This window comes from Buteo buteo, chromosome 16 (assembly GCF_964188355.1).
Source record: "Buteo buteo chromosome 16, bButBut1.hap1.1, whole genome shotgun sequence".
Taxonomy (NCBI): Eukaryota; Metazoa; Chordata; class Aves; order Accipitriformes; family Accipitridae; genus Buteo; species Buteo buteo.
In genome coordinates, this window is record NC_134186.1 from 29,222,714 (window position 1) to 29,247,918 (window position 25,205).

A 25,205-nucleotide genomic window follows, 5' to 3' on the forward strand; every position below is an offset into this window, starting at 1 on the left:
CAAGGGAGGAAGTCAGCTATTTTATGCCTGTGGAAGTCAGCTGAGTTCAGTCTTTGTCACTCCAGGCTTTCCTATGGAAAGAAATAACTCTCTTCAGAAATGGATTCACCTGATCTCCCTCAGACCTGATTTTAGGATGGGATTAGCTCTGAAATAGACATCTAGATTTTGAACAAAATTACTTAGGGCAGACAAAGGCCATGTCCAAAGAGTTACAGTCAATGGCTCAATGTCCAAGTAGAAACCAGCAACAAGTGGTGTCCCTCGGGGGCCTGTACTGGGACCAATACTATTTAGTATCTTCATCATTGATATAGGGCAGTGGGATCGAATGCACCCTCTGTAAGTCTGCTGGTGACACCAAGCTGAGTGGTGCAGTTGATACGCTTGAGGGAAGGGACGCCACCCAGAGGGACTTTGACAGGCTTGAGGAGTGGGCCCATGAGAAAGAACCTCATGAAGTTCAACAAGGCCAAGTGCAAGGTCATGCACATGGGTTGAGGCAATCCCCACTATCAGTACAAACTGGAGGATGAAGGGATTGAGAGCAGCCCTGCAGACAAGGATTTGGGGATACTGGTGGATGAAAATTTGAACGTGAGCCAGCAACGTGCGCTTGCAGCCCAGAAAGTCAATCATATCCCAGGCTCCATAAAAAGAAGTGTGACCAGCAGGTTGAGGGAGCTGATTGTCCCCCTCTACTCCGCTGCAGTGAGACCCCACATGGAGTACTGCATCCAGCTCTGGGGTCCTCTGTACAAGACAGACATCGACCTGTTAGAGTGGGTTCAGAGGAGGCCCATGAAAACACTCTGAGGGCTGGAACACTTCTCCTGTGAAGAAAGGCTGAGAGAGTTCAGTCTGAAGAAGAGAAGGCTCCTCAAGACCTTCTTGTGGCCTTTCAATATATAAAGGGGGCTCATAAGAAAGACAGAGAAAGGCTTTTCAACAAGGCCTGTAGTGACAGGACAAGGGGCAATGGTTTTAAGCTGAAGAGTAGATTTAGATTTAGATTGGACACAAGGAAGAAATTTTTTATGGTGAGGGTGGTGAGACGCTGGAACAGGTTGCCCAGAGAAGTTGCGGATGTCCCATCACTGGAAGTTGTCCTGGTTAAACCACGACAGAAGAGTTCAAGGTCAGGTTGGATGGGGCTTTGAGCAACGTGATCTAGTGGAATGTGTCCCTGTCCATGGCAAGGGGGGTTGGACTACATGAGGTCCCTTCCTACCGAAACCATTCTATGATTCTATACAATCTTTCTGTCAAGAAAAGCCTCATCCTTCTTAAGACTTCCACAGCCAGAGGTGAGTCTATGAAACAAAACACAATAAAGCAAACAGATATGCCAATTCATGCATCAGTTCAACTCAAACTCATCCCTCCTCTGAAGTCTACTGTGTATTTTTAGGCCTCTGACTTACAGGTGTCAATAAATAGTTTCATCTGCTGCCCATTACTTTGTTTTGTTGACATTTCTTGAAATTTAGAATGGCCCGATAACAACCAAGGTAATGTAACCATCTCCCAACACAGAATGCCAGTGATCCATGCAGTGAAAATGGAAATCCCCAAATTAATGAGGAGGTTAAATACTGCTCTGGTTGAAAATAGACCTCTAACTTAAATATCATCTTACACTGCAGCCTGGAGTCCTGGCCAGATTAATAAGGGTTAACAGTAGTCACTATAGGAAACAGAGTATTGGGTAAGGAAGTAAAAACAGTCGTACATCATCGGGAAAGGAAGAGGAACAACAAATGACAGAAGAAGCTAAGGATGAGCCATCGGCTATCTGGCCTGCTAAGATAATTTGGGCCAGATCTGCCAGTTTCTGTACCCACTGACACTCATGGCAGCGATTTGGCTAGCGTTATATTCATCTCTTTTTGTTCCCCTAGCCAAATGGACTAGCAGAAGTGACTTAATGCACAAGCCCAAATCAAGAGTTGCTGGTATCTCCTGTTGCAAAATAGTTCTCTATAAGGATGTGCTTACTGCCAGGAAAGCAGAAAGGTGTTTTCTCCATTTTCACTCCACTTACATTGGCATGTGGATCTGGACATCCTGGTGGTAGCTCATACACATGGAGGGACTGTGCATGGTGAGATGAGTGAGATGTTGCGGGTGGGTAGTGAATGCTGACAAGGGGCTGTCTTGATAGAGAAACGAGGTGGTGAAAAGGTGTGAATTTGGTGGTGGGCAAGATGGGGCTGAGGCACTCTTTGGGGAGAAGTTGTGAAACTGGAAATGGAAGGCACAAGGGTGGAGGGTGTCTTGAGGGATTTTATGAAATCGGAAATGCCTGAGGTACTGCGAAGGACTGTGCTGGAAGTGTGAAAAGGCGGATAATGCTGCGGGGTGTGAAGTTGCGTTGGAAGAGCTCGTGACTTCAGAAGCAGGCATTGTGTACTGGAGGCAGCACAAGCAGAGGTTGTGCAATTGTAGCTGCTGAGGTGTGGTAAGGCTGTGGAGTTTGGGTGGACCCTCCTCCGGGAAATGTTGTGCGAAGCAGTAGGGACTAAGTAGGCTGGTAATTTGTGTTGGGAGAGGCTGTGGGTCAGAGGACACCCTGTGGTGATGGGTGCCTTAAGGCCAGTTTGGCAGGGACAATAGGCCCTTGGGGAATAAGAAGTTGGGCTGAGGGAGGTTGTGAAATCATCAGCAAGAGTTATGGAAGAGGACTGACAATTTCTCAATCTACGTGATCCTGAGCAGCAGTAAGGCATCCTTGTCAAGGACTGTGAAACTAGAGCCTCTCAGGGACACAGGTAGGAAATAAAGCATCAGTGCAAGAGGCAAGGTATAATTCTGTATGGATGGTTCTTGCTTTCTTTGTATTGTGAGACTGGCTGAAAAAGGGAGAAGTAGTAAAAAAAAACATTTCCTGAGACAAGACAGTGACAGGTTCTGTACAAAGAGGGAAGTGGTTCAAATGTAAGTGACCACACACAAGCTAGATATTTCCCCAAGACAGCGATTGGCTGGCTGTCACGTTGAAAAGACCGTGGCTTTTTAAACAGCGTCTAACTAGCCCAGCACTACAGTATGACACAAGGATTTTATCTGGACCATATGTCACAGAATTCAGGTGACAATTTTACCCAGCAGATCTGTACCAACCAGCTGCTGCCAACCAGTCACTGAAATTCCAAGGAACCCACAAAAAGGTAAGAAATTCCTAGATGGTATCTTTGCCATTGCACTCTGTCTAATGCTTTCTGTCATGCTTCTGGAGAGATGGTGAGGGGAAGGGAGGAGAAAAAAATGGAGGAAAGGAAATCAAATATTTTCTTCTCCTGCTGGTTAGAAATTCACTCTAGGTAAGAACAGGTCTTGATCATTTTCAAGATAAGGAGAGCTTCATTCTGAGGACCCTTTTCTATGAACAAGTGCTATTGAATTGCTCTAAATACATCTTCTGTAACATAAGATGTCATTATTCAGAAACCTAGCATTACCAGTTTTGGTCTTAGATGATCACTTAAGGTTAGCCAAGAACATACAACAGCATAAGTTTCTGTCCATAGTCTAAAACGTCTTTGTGGTGTCAAGGTTGTTCAAACTGACATCTGCCACAAGAACTATATGGTAGTCAGCAGGCAAACCATAGGAAGGGTGTTTAACCTCACGGGAGAAAAAGACTCAGCCTGCTTCTGTTTGATGCAAACTTTCACTAGTTTCATTAAGGAAGTAGACTCATGTCTTGAATGTGTCTTGGAGACAGCAAGAAATCAGTCTGTCCAAGGTCATACAATAAATATATTAGAACTGTGAGTGACTTTTTTGGTATTCTTTTCCACAGTCTACAGAATTCAGAGAAGGATTTCTTCACTTCCATTACAGTAGAAGGCAAAACTATTGATGTTTTGTCATTCATCCACAGGGAGTCCATTACAGCCATATCTCTACATATCTTGTACATGATCAATGGCACAGGGACATGTCATTTAACATTAGGAAATGTTTGATGAGTTTAAGTTAGACAGCTAACCACCTCTCATTCCCTGAATGCCCAGTGGAGAGAGACGCACTTCTGGAGGATGGGGTCGATCGCCTTCTGGAGGTGACTGCAGCAGGGAGGTAGAACAGCCACTTTCCCAAAACGGGCACTGGCTCAGAAGGCTGGAGTGGGCTTAGGCAGAGCTTAAGTGACACTTGAATGTTCATGTCCTCTTCAAATCAATTGGAAATTTGCTTCAGGTTACACAGATAGCTTGTGGCAGAGAGAGAGTGCTGCACTGGGAATCCTAAAGGTTAGGAAACCACTTAACCAGTGGGTCTTCCTTTCCCCTCACAGCAGACTTGGTTCACAGAATTAGAGGCTGCTTCAGCTACTTCCTACTGTGAATCAAGGTCTGATAATTTGCTGCCACTGCAAAAGTAGGTAGCGAGGAAGTGAACAAAGCCATAACGGTGTATCTTTTCAATTTGCTTGCTAGAAATGTTCAGGAAAGAGGTGGCCTTGTTAGTGAAGTTGGTCAGGCAGTACGCTGCTCTCCCCAGATAAGGAAAGAGAAGGTGAGATTGAACTCTGAGATGTTCCTGTTGTGAAACTGGGCTACAACAGAGATTCTGTGCGTTCTGAAGGAGATGATGGTTTTTTGTTTTCCATAGTCCCTTTCAGTATGTACCAAAATTCTTTCTTTAGACACCATTAGTCTCTAAGGTCTTAATGTTAGAAGCACTCAAGGTTCCATAACAGCTGAGGATAGAATCATCCAGCTTCCTATAAAAGAGTATGATACAGTGCCAGAAGCTCCCTGGTTTCAGCCAGCCCTAAAGGTTTCACATCCTGCAAGCCCTGGTGAAGTTAAGAGTGGAATTCACCTCGGTTATCTTCAGCTGTCCACACAATAATCCTCTCGCTGAAGCTGGCACTCTGCGATGTATCTGCAGTCAGCAAAGACAGGCAGGTGACTGCACACCTACCTAAGACACATATCTTCGGGTAAAATACATTACCGTTGGAGGTGCTCATAAACCTCCATTAATTCAAATGGCAGCTTTAAAGGCAATGTTAAATGAGATGTTTGCATTTTTAATGGTGAAAGCTAGGTGTAACGGTCCCAGCTGGATTGCCAGCCAAGCACTGCTGGCGTCCGTGCCTTCCATGGACTAATGCGGCAAGATTGTCTCCACCGCTCCAGGCGATCAGCTGGCCGAGGAAATCACCTGCATCCTGCATTTACCTCGCCTCTGTCCATGCAGCACTGAAGACCGTGTGTGGGGGGTGCTGAGATGAAACAATAACGATTCAACCTGTCACATTTCGCTTGTTTACGGAAGTCTGTCTCCATGTATGCTGCAGCATTTTACAAAGAGAGAACAGACTATTCATGCTGGTTAGACTGCTCAGTGATTCACATCTTCCCAGCTCTCCCCGTTTTGACTTGTTCCACTCTTCATTTTATCTCCTGCTGTCTTTCATGACACTTCTCTACTTTGCCATGTCAAAATTAATGGCTGGTGGGGAGAGAGGAAAAGAGTCACAGTGTTTGACCTCATCAGACAAAAAAAGGGTGTGAATTCTATTTTTCAACCTTCCCCCCCCCACCCAAGATTCTCATTCAGATCCCAGTATCATGGGGGAAGAAGCAGGGTGAACTGCCTCAGGGAATGGGGTGAAATAATTATTTGAGTCATAATTCCAATGTCCTGTGAGGGTCATTTTGTCCCACATATGCTTCTTAGAGTTTCTCTCTGAGAAGGAGGTTATTAAGGGCTGATTCTGTCAGACTGAATTGTTTATTGTCTGTACATAGGGCTCAAGAGAACAAACCAACCATATTAAACTACACTTTATTAAAATAGAAATCAGTCATCAACATTAAAAAAAACCAGCTATTTTGAGTACTCTCTACCATGTTTTCTGGGCATATGCATAGGACAAAACTCAATCAGCTTTCATGCTGATTAAAATTGTATGCTGATTGCCTAGAACTTTCACACAAGATTTGTCTCACATAATCCTAGCTACATGAAGCAAAGACAATTATCCTAGAGATGTTAACACTGGGTTCTCCTTTTATTCAGACAAGAGGTACTTTTCAGACATGATTAATCTAAACTATAATTGCTTTTTTAAGATATTTGTTTCCCAATACTGACTGCAAAAAGGACCCTCAAGAAATGAATTTTTAAAAGGGAGAAATGCAATGCAATCTAGCTTTTCCTACATGGCACATAGAATTTGGCCTTAGATACAGTGCTTTGAACAATGCCTCAAAGCTCTGTGCTCCAAGGCCAAACACAGCAGTCCCTCCCTAAGCCAAGCTTTGGCTACAAAGAGCTGGAACAAATCCAGAAACACCACCAGGTCACCATGAGGGGAAGTCACACTGGACTCACTGCCTCTCTCCTCTCTGCTTACAGGTCTGTCTGAAATCACTTATGAGTACTTCAACTACGTCAATCTTCCTCCCAAATGCAACCAGCCAGGCTCATGGGACTAATCAGAGCGCGGCGGTGGAAAAGACGGAGGCATCGTACGCTGTCCTCAAGTTCATGGAGAGCTTCTGCCTCATCAGCGCCGTCTGCGGGATGGTGGGAAACGGCATAGTGCTGTGGTACCTCGGCTTTCGCATCCGGAGGAACCACTTCACTGTCTACATCCTCAACCTGGCCGCTGCCGACTTCGGCTACCTCCTCTGCATCGCCGTTGAGACGGTTCAGTACCTGATGCAGTTCAACGTGGGGGTGCAGTTCGGGCTCTTCCTCTTCCTGGACCTTTTCATGTACGGGACCGGCTTGTACCTCCTGACCGCTATCAGCATCGAGAGGTGCCTCTCCGTCGTCTGTCCAATCTGGTGCCGAACCCACCGCCCCAAGCACTTGTCCGGCACCATCTCCGGCTCGCTCTGGGCTCTCTCCCTGCTGCTGAACACGTTCGGCTACGTTTTGTGTACCGTTCGCCGCTCCGACGGGAGCTGCCGGCTCCTGCTCATCACCATCGGAGCCTTGGACTTCCTCTTCTGCACGCCCCTCATGCTGCTCTTCAGCCTGACCCTCTTCCTCAGAGTCAAGTGCAGCTCCCAAAAGCTCCAGACGGGCAGGCTCTTCACCGTCATCATGCTCACCATCCTCTTCTTCCTCATTTTCGCCGTGCCTCTGGGCGTCCTGATCTTCTTCGACTTCTTGGGTTACAAGTTCCTCTACTCCCCGGAGATCGGCTTTGTGCTGTCCTGCGTGAACAGCAGCCTCAACCCCGTCATTTACTTCCTCGTGGGGAGCTACAGGGAGCGGAGAATCAAGTTCACCCTCAGGCTGGCATTCCAGAGGGCCTTTGAAGATTCGGCAGATGACAAAGAGGAACGGGAAACCCGTGACACAATAACTATGTCCTCCTAACACCCTGCTGTGCCTAACACGGTAATACAGGTCTGGAACTGAGGGCTGATAGTTTGCCGAATCAAAGAAGTCTGAGGTATTGGGGAAGGATTTTCTCTCATGACTTTCAGTATTTTCATGGTAGATCTCTACTCATCACCTAGTTATTTTAAGCTCCATCTGTAGTCAGTGAAAACATATATGGACCTGGACCACAGAATTTATCTGACGTGTATTAGGACCACACTGAACGTGCCTATTTCTTTTCAGTGGCCATTAAATGATTTCAATATGATAAGGTAAATTGTCTTGGTGTCTGCATTTTATCAAAAGAATCCCACTCAGAATTTGCAGCTCACTCAATAAATCTCCGTCTTTCAGAGCACAACAATATCAAATTAATAAATTCTCAGGCACAAGTCTGTCTGTCTCACTCGATTTTAAATACCTGTATCTCCGTAACACATGCAACCTTTTGCGGCTCACAGAGTGCATGACTCTGCTTCCTAACACAAGCATTTCAAATAGTGAAATGATTCATGCCCTAGAAGTTCCTTTCTTCTATTACCTTGGGAGCTTTCCATGCCATAGAGTTGTGATGTAGTTGAAGAGGGCTCCAACCCCTACCAACTTGCCTTACAACTTTATGCACTGAGTTGCATGCTCCCTTTTCTTGTGTTTCAAAGAAATACAGGGGGGGAGTTGCATATTATTTTAGCTTCCTCCAGCTCAGGACAGAGTATCTACATCTAACTACAGCATGCACTGTGTTGTTATTTCTTCCTTTAAGGACAGATGAGAACCTACGGCTTCTAACATCTCCTCTACCAATAGAAATAAATTCAAGGATAGGGAAAAAATAGGAAGCAGAAGAAAGGTAAATAAATACACAATTTGCAACAAATTATTCTCTAGACCCAAACCCTTGGGATGCAAGATGTGATTATTTGAAGTGTTGTACTACCAGACTACATAACATTTGCTCTTTTAACCTAAATTGATAGAAGAAGGCAACACAGGTCATTTTATTTGAGAAACCTTATGGATTTCCTCTTCATGCCTTCATCTGCAAATATTTTCCTAAAGGCAAGATGCATTCTTCTATTGTCAATTACCTTTTTTCTGTTCGTTTGTCTTCTTATTAATTTTGAAAAGCACCGCTTAAAAAAATAGTGGTTTACCCTAATGTCTGTAGTTGCTTTTTGCTTCCTGTTTACAGTTTCTGAAAGCTGAAATCTGAGTTCCATTTCTACTATTCTTTAATTTTTAATGCTATTGTTCTGCAATGCACATATAGTTGATTCAGATTAGGGCTATGTCATTAATTAATTTTAGTAAGTTTTTTTTTCATCTAACTTCTACTGCTGAGGGGAAGAGAGTATCCATTTATCAGAAAACATGTTAAAAATGTTTTCTTTTTAATATTTGTAATGATTTTATCACTGGGAGAACTGAAACATTTCTGTTGTTATTAAAAATATCAAAAGCCTTTTTTTAAAAGGAAAACAAATTGTATTTAAAAACATTATTGTGCTCAGAAGAAGCCATCAACTGATAAAAACATACAGAATATAGACTGTGACAAACTTTCCATCCTGACAGCTTGTCCTTAAACATAGCCATCATGAAGACATGCAGCATTTAATGTGAACACATTTTACACATCACATTAATGTGAACACTTTACATCCAACCTTGGACATTTAAAAGGTGATGCCTGCATACAAACTACCATCGCAGACACTCTCAATCATCCATGGTAAAAGACAAGGATTCTCAGGGGCGGCATCTGCCAGATATTTGCAGTGTATCTCCCGTGGTCCAAAAGAAGTCAGAGATAGGATCGGCAAGTCGCAGGCTTTTCCACCCTGAACTAACACCAAGGCAGTCAGCCCAGCCTGCCAGGGAGAACGACCGCAGCAACTGAACTAAGTTTGTCCTCTGAATTGCTCGGTACCTCTCTGGGAGGATGCCAAGGCATCCAGAAGATCAGTGGTCACACGTGAGCAGGGTACGTTCCTCGGGGGCCACCAGCACCCTGACCAAAGCCCACATTTCTGCTTCCCTGGGGACAGCTGAAAGGAGACAGCAGCCCAGGCCGTAAGTGTTGAGTGTGCTCCTCAACGCGGTCCACGTGCCAGCGGCGCGCGGTGCCTGCAAGGGATGGTGTCGCCTCTTCCCCAAGGGCAGCAAACCGAACTCCACTCCTCTGAGGAGTCCCTAGACACCAGAGTCTGAAATAATCTTGATTTTCTCATTGATTTCAGCAGAAGGCACACACATTACTGTTGGTATTTCTGTGGTGCAGTTAAAGCCTGGATGAAGGGATGTGTATGGACATGTGGACGCTTCAGAACAGTCCGGTTCTCACCACATGCAGGAGAGTGAAGGACTCTCCGGTGCCTTGATTTTGTTCCTTTTCCCATGCCTCTGTGCCCCGGTAGTTATCCACACCCTCCCCTTCAAGCAACTACCCCATTCTCCATTCCAAGAGCTCCTACAACAACCAGCCCACTTCTCTCCCTCACCCCAGCCTACCTGACACACACCTCAGGGGAGCAGCCTTCCCCTCGCAGCCCTCCCCAGCATCAGCTGCCAAATTCCTCCTTCTCCACCTTTCACGGAGATGTGGCTTCGTGCCACAGGAATGAAGGGGCAGCAGGTAGTAAGAGAAGGCTACGTCCTTTTTGGAAGAGGAGAGTCAGGGTCAGCTAATTGGAGGGGCAAGCGCCTCTAGGCATCTTTTGTTTTTTCACTATTTAGATGTTGCATCAGCTCACAGCCAAGTGGTGTCTTATAACCCACAGAGCAACTTGGGATCGGGCACAAAGAAGAGCAGAGGAGGTACAACACCGCAAACAGGCTTTGGCAGGACTTGCTGGGGAGACCTGAGATGCGTTGTAGAAACCCCACGTTAGGCTCTACAGGTTGTATGCTTTAAAAGCTTAACCGCCAAAACCAGTCACCCATTCATACCCAGGCCAGAAAAAGACAGCAGGTCAAAGCAAGTGTCCGTAGGCAAGAAGCTGTAGGTAAAGGACTTAGTCCGATCCTAAGCTCTGTTTAATTTGAACTAAGACAGGTGACAAAGTCAGGTAATCGCATCACCAAATTTGGATCAGGTCTGCTCAAAGGCAATTCCCGACTGCAGAGGTGGAGAAAGACCCTTGCTTCTTCACAGCGTGACACCCGAAGGCTGAGGGACATTTGTCCCCCTGGAGCCAACACGTGCCCATTTCAAAACTTGTACAACCACATTGTTAAAAGTCCTTTCCTCCCCGTCCGTTTTGTAAGTGACACACAGCAAGTTTATTTCCTGTATGCAGTATTTCCGTTAATTGCTATGAATAAACTGCTGTGTTTACTATCTTTCTAAAGTCCCCTTCAGCTCAGCCTTTTAAAATACTTTATTTCTCCAGGGTCAGAGGTGAGCCATGAGTCAGCAAGGAGCTGCAAGAGCCCTGTGCAGTTTGGAGAGGCTCCAGCTATCAGCAGGAGAAAGAAATGGGCACCTTTTTACGCATACTGGGAAAGAAAGGCTCAGAAGCATTCTGGGCTGGAAAGTGAGGGCTGATCATGTCCAGAAAGGATTCCTGATGGCTAGCACTTAGGGGATGAAGATCTCATCGTCTGATCTCTCTCCCTCACCCCAGGCATGTTGGACAAGCCATTTTTCTTCTTGGCGTCTTGGCAGGATTTGGGGTAAGGCATTGCACAGGAAGTGAATTTTGAAGGAAACATTGGGAAAAGGGATACTGTCCCTCAGACTATTCCATTCTAAACCAAGCCTGATTTTCCAAGAAAGGCAAAACAAAATACAATACCATCCCTCTGAGAAATTCCCACAGTCTCTACTAACCGCTCATTTATGCATCCCTAGCATAACAGCATTTGGCCCCAGTACAAATGCACAAAGAGCCTTTCACGGATGCAAGCAATATCGCAGAGCATCGCAGGCAATGGAATCCCTGGCAGGTAATTTTGTCCCCACATACTGTAGGAGCAACCGGAGAAGTGGAGCAGAAATGTGAAATTGCCTCACAACATAAAAGAAGCCCGTTCTCATCTGCTGCTGACTTCATCCCATCCTCCCGCTCTGCACAGTGAAAATGCTCCTTTCTGACAGCACCTGCTTCATTACATCACAGGAGACAAAAACTGAATCTGCAGACTGAGACATCTTCCCTGTCTTTTCCACAGAAAGTGTTTCCTGGAAGATCCAATGGGATAAATTAGAAACCAAGAAAAAGACACTTTGAGACCTCAATTCAGCTGCACAGGGCAGAAGGTAAGAATTTGAGGAATGGGTTCAGAAACGCCTCACTATTCGCACGTTCTGCAGCATTCTTTGTCTCGGCTGTGCCGTTCCCTGGTCCTCTCTCGCAGGCATACACACACACACAGAGTCACCTCGTAGTCACACCTTCCCCATCTCCTGCTGCTCTGTCCGTAAGTAGTGATGTTTCCTTCTGCTTCCTTTCCTTTACTCTGTTGAACAGTCTCATTCTTTCTTCTTCTGCATGGATGCCACACTTAGCCGATCTCCACCTCTCCAAATTCCTGCATGATTTTGCCCATCCTCAACATTTTGCATCTTGCTAGCTGTTACCTACATGGATAGTAACCATGCATGCCCCTTGAAAGCTATCGGTCCCAAGCCATAAAGCTGTAAGGATAAAAGCAACGTGTCAGTCACTGAATGCCCTCTGTCTTTTCTCTGATCCCAAGAGAAACAAAAGGGAGATAAGTATCTGATTTGGGGTATTTCCTCATGACTGAGGAGCTCACAACACTCCTTCCCCAAAGTAACGCAAGCCAGGCTCATGGGACTAATCAGAGCGCGGCGGTGGAAAAGACGGAGGCATCGTACGCTGTCCTCAAGTTCATGGAGAGCTTCTGCCTCATCAGCGCCGTCTGCGGGATGGTGGGAAACGGCATAGTGCTGTGGTACCTCGGCTTTCGCATCCGGAGGAACCACTTCACTGTCTACATCCTCAACCTGGCCGCTGCCGACTTCGGCTACCTCCTCTGCATCGCCGTTGAGACGGTTCAGTACCTGATGCAGTTCAACGTGGGGGTGCAGTTCGGGCTCTTCCTCTTCCTGGACCTTTTCATGTACGGGACCGGCTTGTACCTCCTGACCGCTATCAGCATCGAGAGGTGCCTCTCCGTCCTCTGTCCAATCTGGTGCCGAACCCACCGCCCCAAGCACTTGTCCGGCACCATCTCCAGCTCGCTCTGGGCTCTCTCCCTGCTGCTGAACACGCTCGGCTACGTTTTGTGTACCGTTCGCCGCTCCGACGGGAGCTGCCGGCTCCTGCTCATCACCATCGGAGCCTTGGACTTCCTCTTCTGCACGCCCCTCATGCTGCTCTTCAGCCTGACCCTCTTCCTCAGAGTCAAGTGCAGCTCCCAAAAGCTCCAGACGGGCAGGCTCTTCACCGTCATCATGCTCACCATCCTCTTCTTCCTCATTTTCGCCGTGCCTCTGGGCATCCTGATCTTCTTCGACTTCTTGGGTTACAAGTTCCTCTACTCGCCGGAGATCGGCTTTGTGCTGTCCTGCGTGAACAGCAGCCTCAACCCCGTCATTTACTTCCTCGTGGGGAGCTACAGGGAGCGGAGAATCAAGTTCACCCTCAGGCTGGCATTCCAGAGGGCCTTTGAAGATTCGGCAGATGACAAAGAGGAACGGGAAAGCCATAACACGAAAACTGTGTCCTCCTAAATTTCTCCCCTTTCTTGCCTGATCACCTTTTGAAATGGAGAGAGAAGGAAAAAGAGAGGAAGAACATAAAGGTTCCTTTGAACCAATGGACCCTTGATCCCCGGGCTGGGGGCAAAAGTGAATATATAAGTCTAATTTAAGGCTATACCAAGCCACGTTGCTAGCCCCATAGGTTAACCCCAAATTCCAATGCACTTTTATTTAGACTGCTCCATAGTAAAGCATGTGAACTGTCTGTGGCTAGCTTACTTCACTTACTGTCACTCTCTTTGGCTGCCAAGTTTAATAAACAGCATTTTAAAATGGCTCTGCCTAGCCTTTGTTTGCTTTTTGCTCTCAGCTGTCACTCTAGATCTGACATTTCAGCTCCTTTTCCATCAACTTTCTCACTTCTAAAGCCATTGCATAGCTTACATATGGTCAAAAATGCCTCCTCAAAACTAATTTCAAAACCAGTTATTTTTGGCAATAAAGCGTAAAAGCGATCTCCCTTCACCCCTTAACATTTACTCTTTAAAAAAAAAAAAAAAAAAAACCAAAAGAAACCCAACAGAACTCAGTTGTCCAAAAAGAAACATGGAAGCAAGCATGCCCACGATGTGTTGGAGGCCAGGAGAGCTCTGTGGGAGCTCTGCTTCTCCGCTCACGTTCTCCTCCTCAGGTGTCTGCCTGGATACTCTGTGCCCAGGGCTCCACCAGAAGGAGCCTGCCAAAACCACCCCGGCCACAAACTGAAAGGCTTCTCTTAAAAAAAAGGGAGGGACACAAAGGTGTGGGGTAGATTTGGGGGGGGGGGGGGGGGTGAATGAAGGGATGAACTTCCAGGGGAGATGGTGGTGCAGAAGAGCTTCAGAAGCAGCTGAGGAAGACACACACTCCACAGTAAAGCCGACTGGTCACAGAAATTTGAGTGCAATTAATTCAAGGAATTAAGCCAAAGAAAGCGCTGGGCCAAGGTATGGGCATGGGCTCTTGGACACTCTACACAGCATCTGCCATGTCAGACTTAATTCTCCATATGCCATTCACCTTGTTTTTTCGCTAAGAGAACAGATGTCATCTGAGACTAGAATTAAAATGCTAATACTATTTAAGATATCGAAATTACCCCAAACTTCAAAGTACAGATACTATTATTCTGCTTTTTCTATTCAGGTTAGTAAAGTGCCCCTACATCTGCCCTGGCAGTGAACTGGATGGGAATTTGGAATGTTTAGAAATAAAGGCAGAAAATTTTATGGCATCCAAACAGAAAACATACCTTTGTCAAGAAGATGTGCTACGGACAGAAGTGAAACAGTCATGGTAGGGAGAGGTGATTTTTCATTATATCAAACCAACTAAACTTAGCAAACTTGAGGTTAAATACATTCTGAGAACAGCTCCTCTGAGCTCAACCTGATGACACTATTCAGTGAGGTGACTCCTCCACCGACTCTCTGCAGAAGCTGTATCCTACCTTCCATCCTTGTTTTGCTCTTCAGAGGCTCTCCATAGCACAATAAAACCCTTGACCCTTTGGGGTTATTCCTTACAGGGTAGTAGATAAAAAAAAAAATGCTGCTGCTGTTTGCAGAAGGAAAACCTCTGGGTGCAACATGTGATGACCAGCTAAAAATTTGATGGGTTTTGATACATGTGCAGAGGAGAACATCAGGAAGGAAGGTGGTGATAAGAATATAGACACCTCCTAGTTGATACTGCTCTGTGTATGTTTTAGATGCTGATGAGGAGGGGAAGATGGAGAAAAATCAGGAGCAAAAATAAACAAATTAGGAAATCTAATATGAAGACAGACTTACATGTATCTTCATTGTTAAAACACGTTGCTCCACACACGTTAGACAATAGGCTCTTGGGTTGGTGGACTCATCACTGGACCGAAGAGGAGAATCATTGGTACAAAAATGCCAATTTCCTTCAAGGCTGATGGGCAACTGCTGTCGCACGTACCTTTGTAGCACTCTTGATTTCACAGTTTTGAAACAAGATGCAGCTGACTGCACTAACCAGCAAGAGGAAGCAGGTGCGCGGAGGTGCAAACCAACCCCTCATCCTTTCAAAGGTGACAAAGAAAATAGGAATGGGAGGATGGAAATCAGCCCAAACAGAAAAAACGGCAATGGTACCTAACAACAGGGACCCAGCCTAACCGGGTTCTTGGCCATGAACAGGGAGGGAACATACAGGGATCTGGCTGACCTGAGGAGAACCCATTGCTGGAGTGGGGGAAGAGTTGGGGAGGGAAGGAGCAGGGATGTTCGGACTGTAATGACCCCCCCGAGCACCTCTGTGCTGCTTGGGGGGTAGAGGAGTCTGGGGGGAAGGAGTGAAGCTGAGCTGGGGTGGGGGTGTCGTGTTTTAATTGTCTCTCACTACCTAAATCTATTTTAATTGCCTATAAATTAATTTTCCCTAAGTCAAGTCTGTTTTGCCCAAGACGGTAATTGGTAAGGGATCTCCTGTGCAAAGGGGAGCTAGGGACACTTTTCTCCATCAGTTTTAAAAAGAACTGAGGACTTCTGTTGTGTTCTGAGGGTCGGCCGTAATACATCGATCCCTGTACCTCAAACCTGTCTCTGTCAGAGGAAAGGACTCCTTACAAAGCTTTCCTCACTGGTGTTTCTCTCCCCATTTCTTCCCTTTCTCTTGTATCCTTTAAGAGGCAAAAGGAAATAGGAACTCCCGTATGCCCAGGTCCGTACTTTTCTGGTAATGTCTGTCCCTGTCGAGGTCCCAGCCTGGAGCTGCCGCATCCCGATGTGTGGGGGAAAAACAGGGAGTGAGACCATGACCAAGGGGGCTTCTAGTGAAAGGTGCAGAAATAGAATGGGTGGGAACCAGTTCTGTAAAAACAATAAGCTAAGGCATGTTATTAGTTATTAAAAAATAAAATCCTTCCTCTCAGCGCCTGGGCCTGAACCCCATACCGCAGCGAGTCTGTCATGGGGCAGCTCAGTTCCACAACCTCAGTGGCTTTTGCTGGCTATTTCCCCCACAATTTCCATGTGAATGTTTTCTGATTTACAACCAGTCACTTGGAAGTCTAATATTTCCCAGCTGCACCATGGGTGGAATTTGTCCCCTTGGGATCTCTTGGGACCTTTCACAAAGAGGCTGTCTTGACATCACCTCAAACCAAAGGAGGAATGAGCTCATGAAGTCCAATTTCTTCTAAACACAGACCAAGTTTTAGGGCACTCAGTGATGCTCATGACTTCTAATCTTCTCTGAGTAGAGGAAATGACTAATGGAGAGAAGCTTCAGAAGATAAGCAGTATAGAAAACATCCTTTTTTGCTTACAGATATTTCTATTTTATATAGATTGTTTCTATCCTGGTAATTATATAAATATTAGCACCAACTTAATTGTTTTGGTTTTACTGTTCTCTGTTCTTAATTGATGAATCACATGGATATTTGGTAATATGATTTTCTCCATCTTAAAATACATCTTGTTATCTCAGTCCATTATGCCTATTGCAGAGCTTCCTTAGGATGTGTTTCAATCACAGCTGTGCTTTGCATTAGAGCAGCAATATCATGCATCACCCATTTTATGGGAAGTTCCTAACAAAAACGAGGGATCTGAGAAGAACCAAGAATACTCATTGCACAATGTGTGGTAGAGGAAATAGTACTTGAATTACTGTCAAAGACAGCACTAAGTATAAGGCAAATCATAGTGAAAACAAACAAAGGGGAAAATGAAGACAGAAAATGGGGCCTGGACCAGATAAATAATTTTTTATTTAAGACACAGGAAGAACCTTCAAGTCAATATGGGCTGGAAAAGGACAAAAAAGCCAAGTTTATTTTAGAACAGCTAATTCCAGCTGTTAGTCTGGTATTTCATAACTGTGCTTGCTGTTTGGCAGGTGAATAACATTTCCTCCAGTAATTCCAGGACTAGCCCCTGTGTGACTCACCCAACTACACATGGGGATTCAGCACTCTGGGGATATTCTTCTTCATCTGTCCTGTCTAAGCAAATCCTTTGTCGTGCAAACATTTCATACTATCTCTGTTCTGCAATTCCACCTGTACTTCTAGCCGTGCCAGCATCCCAAGGTCGGTGTTCATGTGCCATCTTCACCGCACCAACACTTGTCTATCCTGTGCTTAGCAAGCTCCAGGGCTTAGGCACTCCTCCCGTGCCATTCGCATTAGACATTTACACTCGTGTAAATAGTTTGGCTGTTGTTCACAGCTTCTTGAGGCTGCTTCTGGCCCATGAAAGAGAAAAGCTTTCATGGGAGCTGCATTTATGTGAAAGTGAACTTCAGCAGGGTCCAGAGATGTTACCTATACCTACCAGTCCTCCCTCAGTTATGTGTCAAGACTATTGTAAGAAAACATCAATACTTCTATTGTTAGGGTGATTTACTTTTCGCTTTTATTGGTTAAGAAAACTTAGAAATAAAATAAATGTAAAGTGTTTGGGGTGGGAGGGATTCCTGCAATGCAGGAATCACAGATGTGCCAGGTGACCCCACTATAAACGCAGAGATCCCCTAAACACAATCAGTGGAGCTGAGAGCATAACCAGGTAAGGGGAGAAGACGGTGGAGAGGCATCACGCTATCTAGTGAAATCTCTGCTAAAACAATATTGTAATCAGTCATCAAATGTTCTCCAGACCTTGTTAACTAACATGAAATGGCTTCGGTGAAAGTGCTGCTCTGTAAAAAGAAGAACAAAAAAGAGAGGCTATGACCCCCTGTTATTTCTTAGAATGTTCTGGTCAGAACATGCTCCCTTCTTTCTCTGACTTAGACCTACCTTCAAAAAAGCAGTTTTAGATCCCCCAAAAGATCGCAAAGACTCATTCACTGACCAAAGGGAACAAGAGTTTATCAGGCTGGATCCAGGGCATGGGGGCCCTCTTTCCCCCTGAGCTGCCTGGGGGGCTCAGCATCTTCAGCCCCTGCTGACCCCCCCCCCACATTCCCCTGCCTGAGCTCTCCCCAGTCACACCAGCACATGGCATTCACACCACTGGATGTCTCTATGACCCTGAGGTAGGTAAAAATTACAGCAAATAAATGTTAAGCAAATGAAAAGGCCAGGCAAAGCCCAGAGCACCCCACACACGATGCCTGACAAGTGGTTATGGTGGTGGCATCGGTACCAGGTTGGGAAGAGGACAGGGAGACATCGCTCCTCACTGATTGCTGTCAGGAGATACGTGCTGCTAAGGTAACAGAAGAGAAACAGGAGGTAAACTGCAGTGAAGATCACATCTGGGAAGTTCAAACAAAAAAAACACCCTGCACCATGTAATGTGAATGGTAAGCAAAAAAAAAGGATCAGAGATAAGTCAGCGATGGCCAGGTTCAGGATTTAGACAGTAAAGGGGCTCTTCTTCATGTGGAAACCCAGGAACTGCACAACCACCACATTTCCCAGCAGCCTACAGAGCCAAACACCCCACCAAACCAGTGTGAAAAAGTCAACCATAAAAGTCTGTGACTCACAAGACCGGCTCTCTCTCCTATGTGTTCCATCATAAAGGGAATAATTGAACAGAGGGAGGTCTGTTGTGTTGGTCTCCACCATGGCTAATGACCCTACTCCAGGTGGCCACCTCCTCCCTCTCCCACCACCCCCTAGGAGAGACAAGGAATCAGAAGGAAATGACGGGCATCGGCGTTCCCCGCACTCACCATCTTCTGGCTTCTGGGAGGGTCTTCTGGCTTTCACTGTGTGTACCTGGTACTGGACCAGGAGACCCTCCGCATTGGAAAATCACCAGTGTGTGGACATGCAACAGCATAAGGGCTTTACCCACCGCCTCTGATGAAACTCCCCAGGCATGCTGCCTTAGAGATTGTATCTCCGAGTTACACAGGGCTGCAAATGGGATTTTATCTGCAAGATTCTTGTGTCACCAAATCTCATCCATCAGCGCCATGGAGACAGCTCACTTTTCTCTGTATTTCTTTTTCTTTCCCATTCTCTCTCTTTCTTTTTTCTTTCTCCCTTTTTTCTTTCTCATTTTCATGCTATCTTTCTCTCCATCTCTCTCTCTTTCACTCTCTCTTTCTTAGTTTCCTTTCTTTCTTTCTTTCATTCTTTCTTTGTCTTTCTTTCTCATTCTCCAAATTGTAATTTTACCCTATGTCTTATTCTCTGCACCACTAATCCCCCCATCACCCCCCAGGACCCATTAGCTTACCCATTTTTGCAATCCTTTTTGCAGAGCCCTGCCTTGCTTGGTCAGCAGAGATGGCCAGAGCTCCCCAAGGGCTTAACGTGTCAGACCTTCCCCAGGCAAGAGACCCCCCCAAAACACCACAAAACTCATCTGCTGGGCAAAAAGAGCCAGAGTTTATTCACTGGGGCCGGGGCAATGAGGGTCATTGCAATGGGGAAATACAACCCGGGCACTGGGACCAAGCCTGGCAGACCAGTGCTGTGCTGGGTCTGCGCCACGTGCCCCCACGATGAGCTGCAGCGTTGTTCTCCCCCCTCGCAGCCGGCAGGCACCGAGTGCATGGGGATCTCCGACCCCCAGGCTGTCTGCAAGGCTCCACGTCTCCAAACCTTCTCGCCAGCAGCGCCTTATACAGTGGTCTCCACCATAGTGTCCTCAGGCACGTGGCTCTCCTTCTTGTTCACCGCCTTCTCTTCGAACACTCGGCGAAAGGCGACTTTCACAGAGCCTTGGAACCGGCACTGCCGGCAGCTCCCCACGAGAAAGTAAATGACTGGATTGATGCTGCAGTTCAGCAACGCCAGCAGAAAAGATGTATGTTCGGGAAGTAATTCGTGTGAACTTGGGAGATTGAGGAAAACCTCTACGCTGAAAGGAATGCCAAGGGCAAAGAAGAAGATCACGTTGAGCAGGACAGCAACACAGAGTTTTCCCGGGTGTCGTCTCTGTAAGCCACATCGGAGTTTGATGAACAGGCACAGGTTGGAAATCAACATCATCGATGACAAAATCATGGCAACTGCAATGGCTACACCTGCAAATACCATCTCGTAGCTTTCAGCATAGTTAAAGCTAAGATACATCGAGGAAACAAAAAATCCAGCGAGAGCCCAGAGCACCCCACTCACAACGCCTGACATGTGCTCTGGGCGGCGGCAACGATACCAGATTGGGAAGAGGACAGAGAGACATCGCTCCACGCTGATTGCTGTCAGGAGACCCAGGCTGCTGAGGTCAAAGAAGTGGCACAGAAATTCAACTACGAATACAAAATCTATGTAGAAAGAAATAAAATTATACAAATAAGAACAAACTGCTGCTAAGCTCAAAAGTGCCAATAGGAGCAGAAAAAACAGGAGCAGCAGAGAGAAGTCGGCAACAGCTAGATTTAGGATGTAAACGGTGAAAGGGTTATGCTTCATGTGGAAGCCCAGGAACCACATGACTATCCCATTCCCCACAAGTCCACAGAGAGAAATCCCCATACAGACACCTGCAAAGACCATCAGTCCGTAAGATAGTCCTGAGCATTCATATTCGATACTTTCTCCATAGTCCACATATCCAGAAGTCATGTAGTTCAGAGAGAGGTCTGTTGTGACTGTTTCCTCCATGGCGACTGACCTTGCTCCGGGTGGCCACCTTCTCCCTCTCCCACCACCTTCTAGGAGAGACAAGGAATCAGAAGGAAATGACGAGCATCGGCATTCCCAGTGCTCACCATCTTTCCCCACAGCCCCACGCCAGCCCCAGGCTGCACCAGGAAGGACCCCATCCCTTGCCATGCCCAGGACAGGTTCCCACCCCTCCTGCCCTGTCCCTGGCCAGCAAGCATCTCCCACACGCCCATCCCTGGTCTCCTACCTCCTGGTGCTCCTGGGAACAGTGCTGCCACAGGAACCCCAGCACACGGGGCATCTGCGGGGCCAGGCTTGCCGGGAAAAGGGGCTGGTGATGGCTGCTGGGGCCACCCACTCTGCTTCGGCCTCCTCCCTTATTCCTGAGGAGCAGACCTTTGCCCAGAGATCCCATCTAGTGGTCAGGAGTCTCTCCTCACAATCTCATCGCATTGGTGACAGCTTCCCCTCACATGTCCCATGATCGGCAATCTCATCAGCAGGAGCTGGCCACATCACCCCCTTCCTCTCCTCCCCCCGGTCTTTCACCAGGAGGTGCTGATCTGTTATGATCCCATTAAAAAAGGCACTCGGGCTCTGTAAAGTATCATTTTAAATGCCATTTACTAGATCTAAAACTATGAAGAAGGAGAGGATAGCACAGATAATCTTATGTCCCTTCAGGTGCTGGGAAACCCAGGTCTTGCAGCATCGAACAGACCTCTGATCAGAGCAGATCCTGTCCGTGGAAAGGTTACCCCATTATGGTCATTTGAGCTATTACAGGATTTTCTTAAAAAAGAAAACAACTCATTCTACTATCAAACAAAAAAAAGATGTTCACATGAGAACCGTTGTAGCAGCCTTAGATAAAGGCAAGGACATGCAGGTGGGGTAATCACCAGCACCCAGTGGGAGCTGCCTGCAGGTTCCTCTTTTACCATCAACTGACCAGGTGTAGCCCATGGCCAAGGGAGATGCCTGGCACGGCACAGCATGGCACGGCACAGGCCTGGGACTACTCAGGTTGCGTGTTTTGTGGATCACTAACTCCCTGATGTATAACGGTCTTCTGGTTGGGATCTCTACACCCCCGTCCTCCAGCTTCAGCTCACCGTGCCGGAGTCTCCTGGGTGTTGCTGTGCGAAGCTGGTGGTGGAAGACTTCCCCTAGCTCTCTTCTGTTCCTTCGCTATCCTTACAGCCTGCGTCACCAAGGGGATGGTGGGGAAGAGATTTGGCAGGGCAGGAGGAAGGCAGAAAGATGAGAATGAGTGAGATAAGCCAGGGACCAGCAACAATGGGGATGAACAAACAGAAAACTCTTGGAAGCCTCTTACAGTCCTGTGGTCTTAATGCTCCTTCTCCCCATCATTCTTCAGGTGCAGAACAGCTCCTGGTGATGCCCATCCCTGCTCCTGCCCCCCCCAGCCCTCATCACACAGCCACTCCCTGCACTGGGATGCCAACAGAGTCCCCTCAACAGCAGCCAACGGGGCAGAGCACTGCCATGTCTCAACTTGCCGTGAGAAATCACTAGTATTCAGATACAGAACAGCACGAGGACTTTGCCCACTGCCTTTAATCACATCCCTGACATTCATGTGTCTTCTCTGAGATTACATTTTGTGGGGTACATAGTGCTGCAAACATGCTTTTATCTACAAGTGGTTCCTGTTGCACAATCTCATCCTTTAGCATCACAGGCACTGGCATTTTCATTGCTTATTTTCTCTCCTTCTTTCATGTGTTTTCCATCTTTTGAATACCTCTTCTTGGGACTTATTGCCTATGCTTGTCATCCCCAAGACTGATGTCCTCCAAGGATGTCCCTTGATTTCATGCGGTGAATGCATGGTAATGAACAAGGTCCACCATCTCTCCAGTGGGTCCAGCCTGAAGCTGCAGGAGTTGGAGCCAGAGATAGACTTGAAACAAGGATAGATCATATGCTCAAGGTCCATCCATGAGAGGGGGATGGAGACAGGTCTTCAGACAAGTGCAACTCCTGCACAGCGCGGGCAAAGCCTGGTTGCTCAGGCCTGACCCTAACTGGAGCCCCTGGTCCCATGGGCAAGGGGTGAATGGATGGGGTCAGGGCAAATTAGGGCTGCTGTTTCCCTTAGGACCCTGGAAGAGAGAATCAGAGTGCCTTACATGGACGGTTAATGTGCTATGCTGTTCAGTCATGCTTCATGAGATTAAGTCCCTTTATTCCCCTTTTGGGCTATAAAAATCAGCTCATCATTGTCCTACAATGGCAGCATGTGTTTTTCTTTCTTCACCTCCACTGTGAAAAACATTTCACTTTATTGATTTCTTCTACGGCTTTGTAGCATTAAATTTCTCACAAGTATTACGTTCCATGCTTTGACACATTAAAGCAAAGCCTCCATCTGATGGCAATGTCTCCAAGAAGAAAGTTGGGAAAAGCCTTCAAGCACCAGTTTACATGTCATTAGAGGCACTGAGCAAAGCCCTATTGCTGTTACACGTCTGCACGTCAGTGATTTCCCACTGATGAGGGTCCCTGGCTCATCTCTCACCTCTCTGCCATCCTCCATCCCTGGGATGATTTATGTACCCTCCTGTATTGACAGACGGAGCTTTCCCCATGCACAGAAGTGGTGCTGCTGGGAAGTAACAGGAGAACACATTACTCTGCAGAACTGTCCCCAAAGCTTCCTGGTCTGGGACAATATACCCTTCACACACCTCCCACTCTGTACATGAACCGTCCAGCCAGCATTATCCCTTATTGGCACGGTGCTCCTTTCTCTCCTTCGCCTCCGAGCAGATCTTGCTTGCCCTCAGCTCTGTGGGAGTTGTCTCCTATGGTTTTGGGGCTACAGGTAAGTTACTTGCAGTATGTTCTGGGTTTTGCCACACATTTTGGAGAAGCATCTGTGTGGGGGCAAAGTACCCCCAGGGAGAGAAGGGGGAAGTCTTGGATCCCATAGCGAAAGCCAGAAGCCCTTCCCATGGTTGGACAAAGCTGGAGGATGGCAGGAAGAGAGGAAGGCGGGGGGGGGATGTTCCTTCTTGTTAAACTTATATTATACCTTATTTCAACAGTCTATTGTATTTTCTCATTTCAATGTCTTTTGACTAACTATATCCTGAGTTCTGTTTCTGTTTTAGTATTTTGCCAGCGTGTATCTCCTGACAGCAATGAGCATGGAGAGGTGCCCGTCTCTTTTGTTCCCAATCTGGTACTGGTGTCACTGCCCAAAGCTCTTGTTGGGTATCATGTGTGGGGTGCTCTGGGCTCTCACTAGACTTTTTATTTCTTTGGCTTGGATTAGTTGTTATTTGAATATAAACTGTCAGCAACTATTACAAGCTTTAAGCACTGTGAATTTTCTCATTTTTTCTTTATTGCCATTCCTTTGCAACCTGTCCCTGTTCATCAAACTCCAATGTGGCTCACAGAGATGACACCCAGAGAAATTCTATGTTGCTGTTCTGCTCAGTGTGATCTTCCTGTCCATCTTTGGGTTGAGAAGACTCAGCGTGGTGATTTTTCTTGGGCATATTGGTATAAGCCTATTTGTACTTCAGATGACTTACCTGCTGGCATCGCTGAACAGCAGCATCAACCTGGTCATTTACTTCCCAGTAGGGAGCTGCCGGCAGCGCTGGTTCCAGAGCTCTGCAAAAGTCACCCTCAGCCAAGAGTTCGAAGAGAAAGCAACGACCGAGGAGGAGAGCCACATACGTAGGGACACTGCAGTGGAGACCACTCGATAAGGCACTGCTGGCGAGGACACATGGAGATGTGAAGCCTTGCAGACAGCCAGAAGGATGGAGGCATGGGGGCACGTAGCAGAGACCCAGCACAGTATTCCCCATTGCAAAGACCCTCATTGCTCTGGCCCCAATGAATAAATTCTGGTTTCTCTGGCTCGGCAGATGAGTTTCACAGTGTTTTGGGGGATCTCTTGCCTGGGGAAAATCTGACACATTAGGGCCATCTCTGTTGTCCAAGGCGGGACTCTGCAAAAAGGATTGCAAAAATGGGCAAGCCGAGGGGGTCCTTTGGGTATTCCGCCGGCACTGCTGCACTCCTGCTGCCGTGAAAGGCTGAGCAAGGAGCAGAGGCAGTTGCTGCCGTGGGAAGCAGCAGTGCGGGTCGTGGGCAGGGTCCCACAGCCCCCCCCGACCCTGGTCCCCTGGGCATGGGGATGTTGTGATGGCAGAGCTGGCCGTGCCTCTACATCTGCTGCCGGGACACGGAGCGTGAGGACTCCCACTTGCTCCTGGAAGGGGGATACCCTCGTGAAGAGAGGCTAGCAGGCACCTCACCCCCACCAAAAATCCCCCTCCCAGCCCAGGGCAACCCCTCTGCCTCCGCCGGGGCTGTGCGGACCCCCCCGAGCGGGGCTGGGACCCCCAGGCCGTGCTGCTGACCCACAGCCCGGGCTCGGCGGGGGGACGACGCATCCAGGGGATTTCACGAATATCTGCGGGGTTGGTGCCTCTAGATGGCAGGCGAGGGGTAGGGATCGCACGGAGCATCCTCGCCCTTCTCTCTCAAGAGCCGGGCAGCGGAGCCGGCCCTGCAATCCCAGCTGAGGGCAGGATGCTGCCGGCA

At 47.2% G+C, this 25,205-nt stretch overlaps 3 protein-coding genes and 2 pseudogenes across 3 annotated transcripts; 3 read left to right on the plus strand and 2 right to left on the minus strand.

Annotated features, from left to right (window-relative positions):
- Window positions 1-3,054: 3,054 nt before the first annotated feature.
- Window positions 3,055-7,760, plus strand: LOC142039971 (proto-oncogene Mas-like). Its single transcript, XM_075047128.1, has 2 exons — window positions 3,055-3,170; window positions 6,376-7,760. Exon 2 carries the CDS (start codon window positions 6,394-6,396, stop codon window positions 7,348-7,350), a length of 957 nt encoding a protein of 318 aa, XP_074903229.1. The 5' UTR covers window positions 3,055-3,170; window positions 6,376-6,393; the 3' UTR covers window positions 7,351-7,760.
- A 4,340-nt stretch (window positions 7,761-12,100) lies between these two features.
- Window positions 12,101-13,057, plus strand: LOC142039972 (proto-oncogene Mas-like). The gene has a single exon (XM_075047129.1). The coding sequence runs from the start codon at window positions 12,101-12,103 to the stop codon at window positions 13,055-13,057; it is 957 nt and encodes a 318-aa protein (XP_074903230.1).
- A 4,972-nt stretch (window positions 13,058-18,029) lies between these two features.
- Window positions 18,030-18,875, minus strand: LOC142040589 (mas-related G-protein coupled receptor member D-like; annotated as a pseudogene).
- A 747-nt stretch (window positions 18,876-19,622) lies between these two features.
- On the minus strand, window positions 19,623-20,971 carry LOC142039973 (mas-related G-protein coupled receptor member H-like). Its single transcript, XM_075047131.1, has 2 exons — window positions 20,860-20,971; window positions 19,623-20,659 (listed from the first exon to the last, which is right to left on the minus strand). Exon 2 carries the CDS (start codon window positions 20,607-20,609, stop codon window positions 19,623-19,625), a length of 987 nt encoding a protein of 328 aa, XP_074903232.1. The 5' UTR covers window positions 20,610-20,659; window positions 20,860-20,971.
- A 2,672-nt stretch (window positions 20,972-23,643) lies between these two features.
- LOC142040590 (proto-oncogene Mas-like) lies at window positions 23,644-24,361 on the plus strand (annotated as a pseudogene).
- The last annotated feature ends 844 nt before the right edge of the window (window positions 24,362-25,205 follow it).

Bases quoted from the DNA above. Each gene is read 5' to 3' on its own strand.
- LOC142039973 (XM_075047131.1), bottom strand. From the start codon at position 20,609: ATGGAGGAAACAGTCACAACAGACCTCTCTCTGAACTACATGACTTCT.
- LOC142039971 (XM_075047128.1), top strand. From the start codon at position 6,394: ATGAGTACTTCAACTACGTCAATCTTCCTCCCAAATGCAACCAGCCAG.
- LOC142039972 (XM_075047129.1), top strand. From the start codon at position 12,101: ATGACTGAGGAGCTCACAACACTCCTTCCCCAAAGTAACGCAAGCCAG.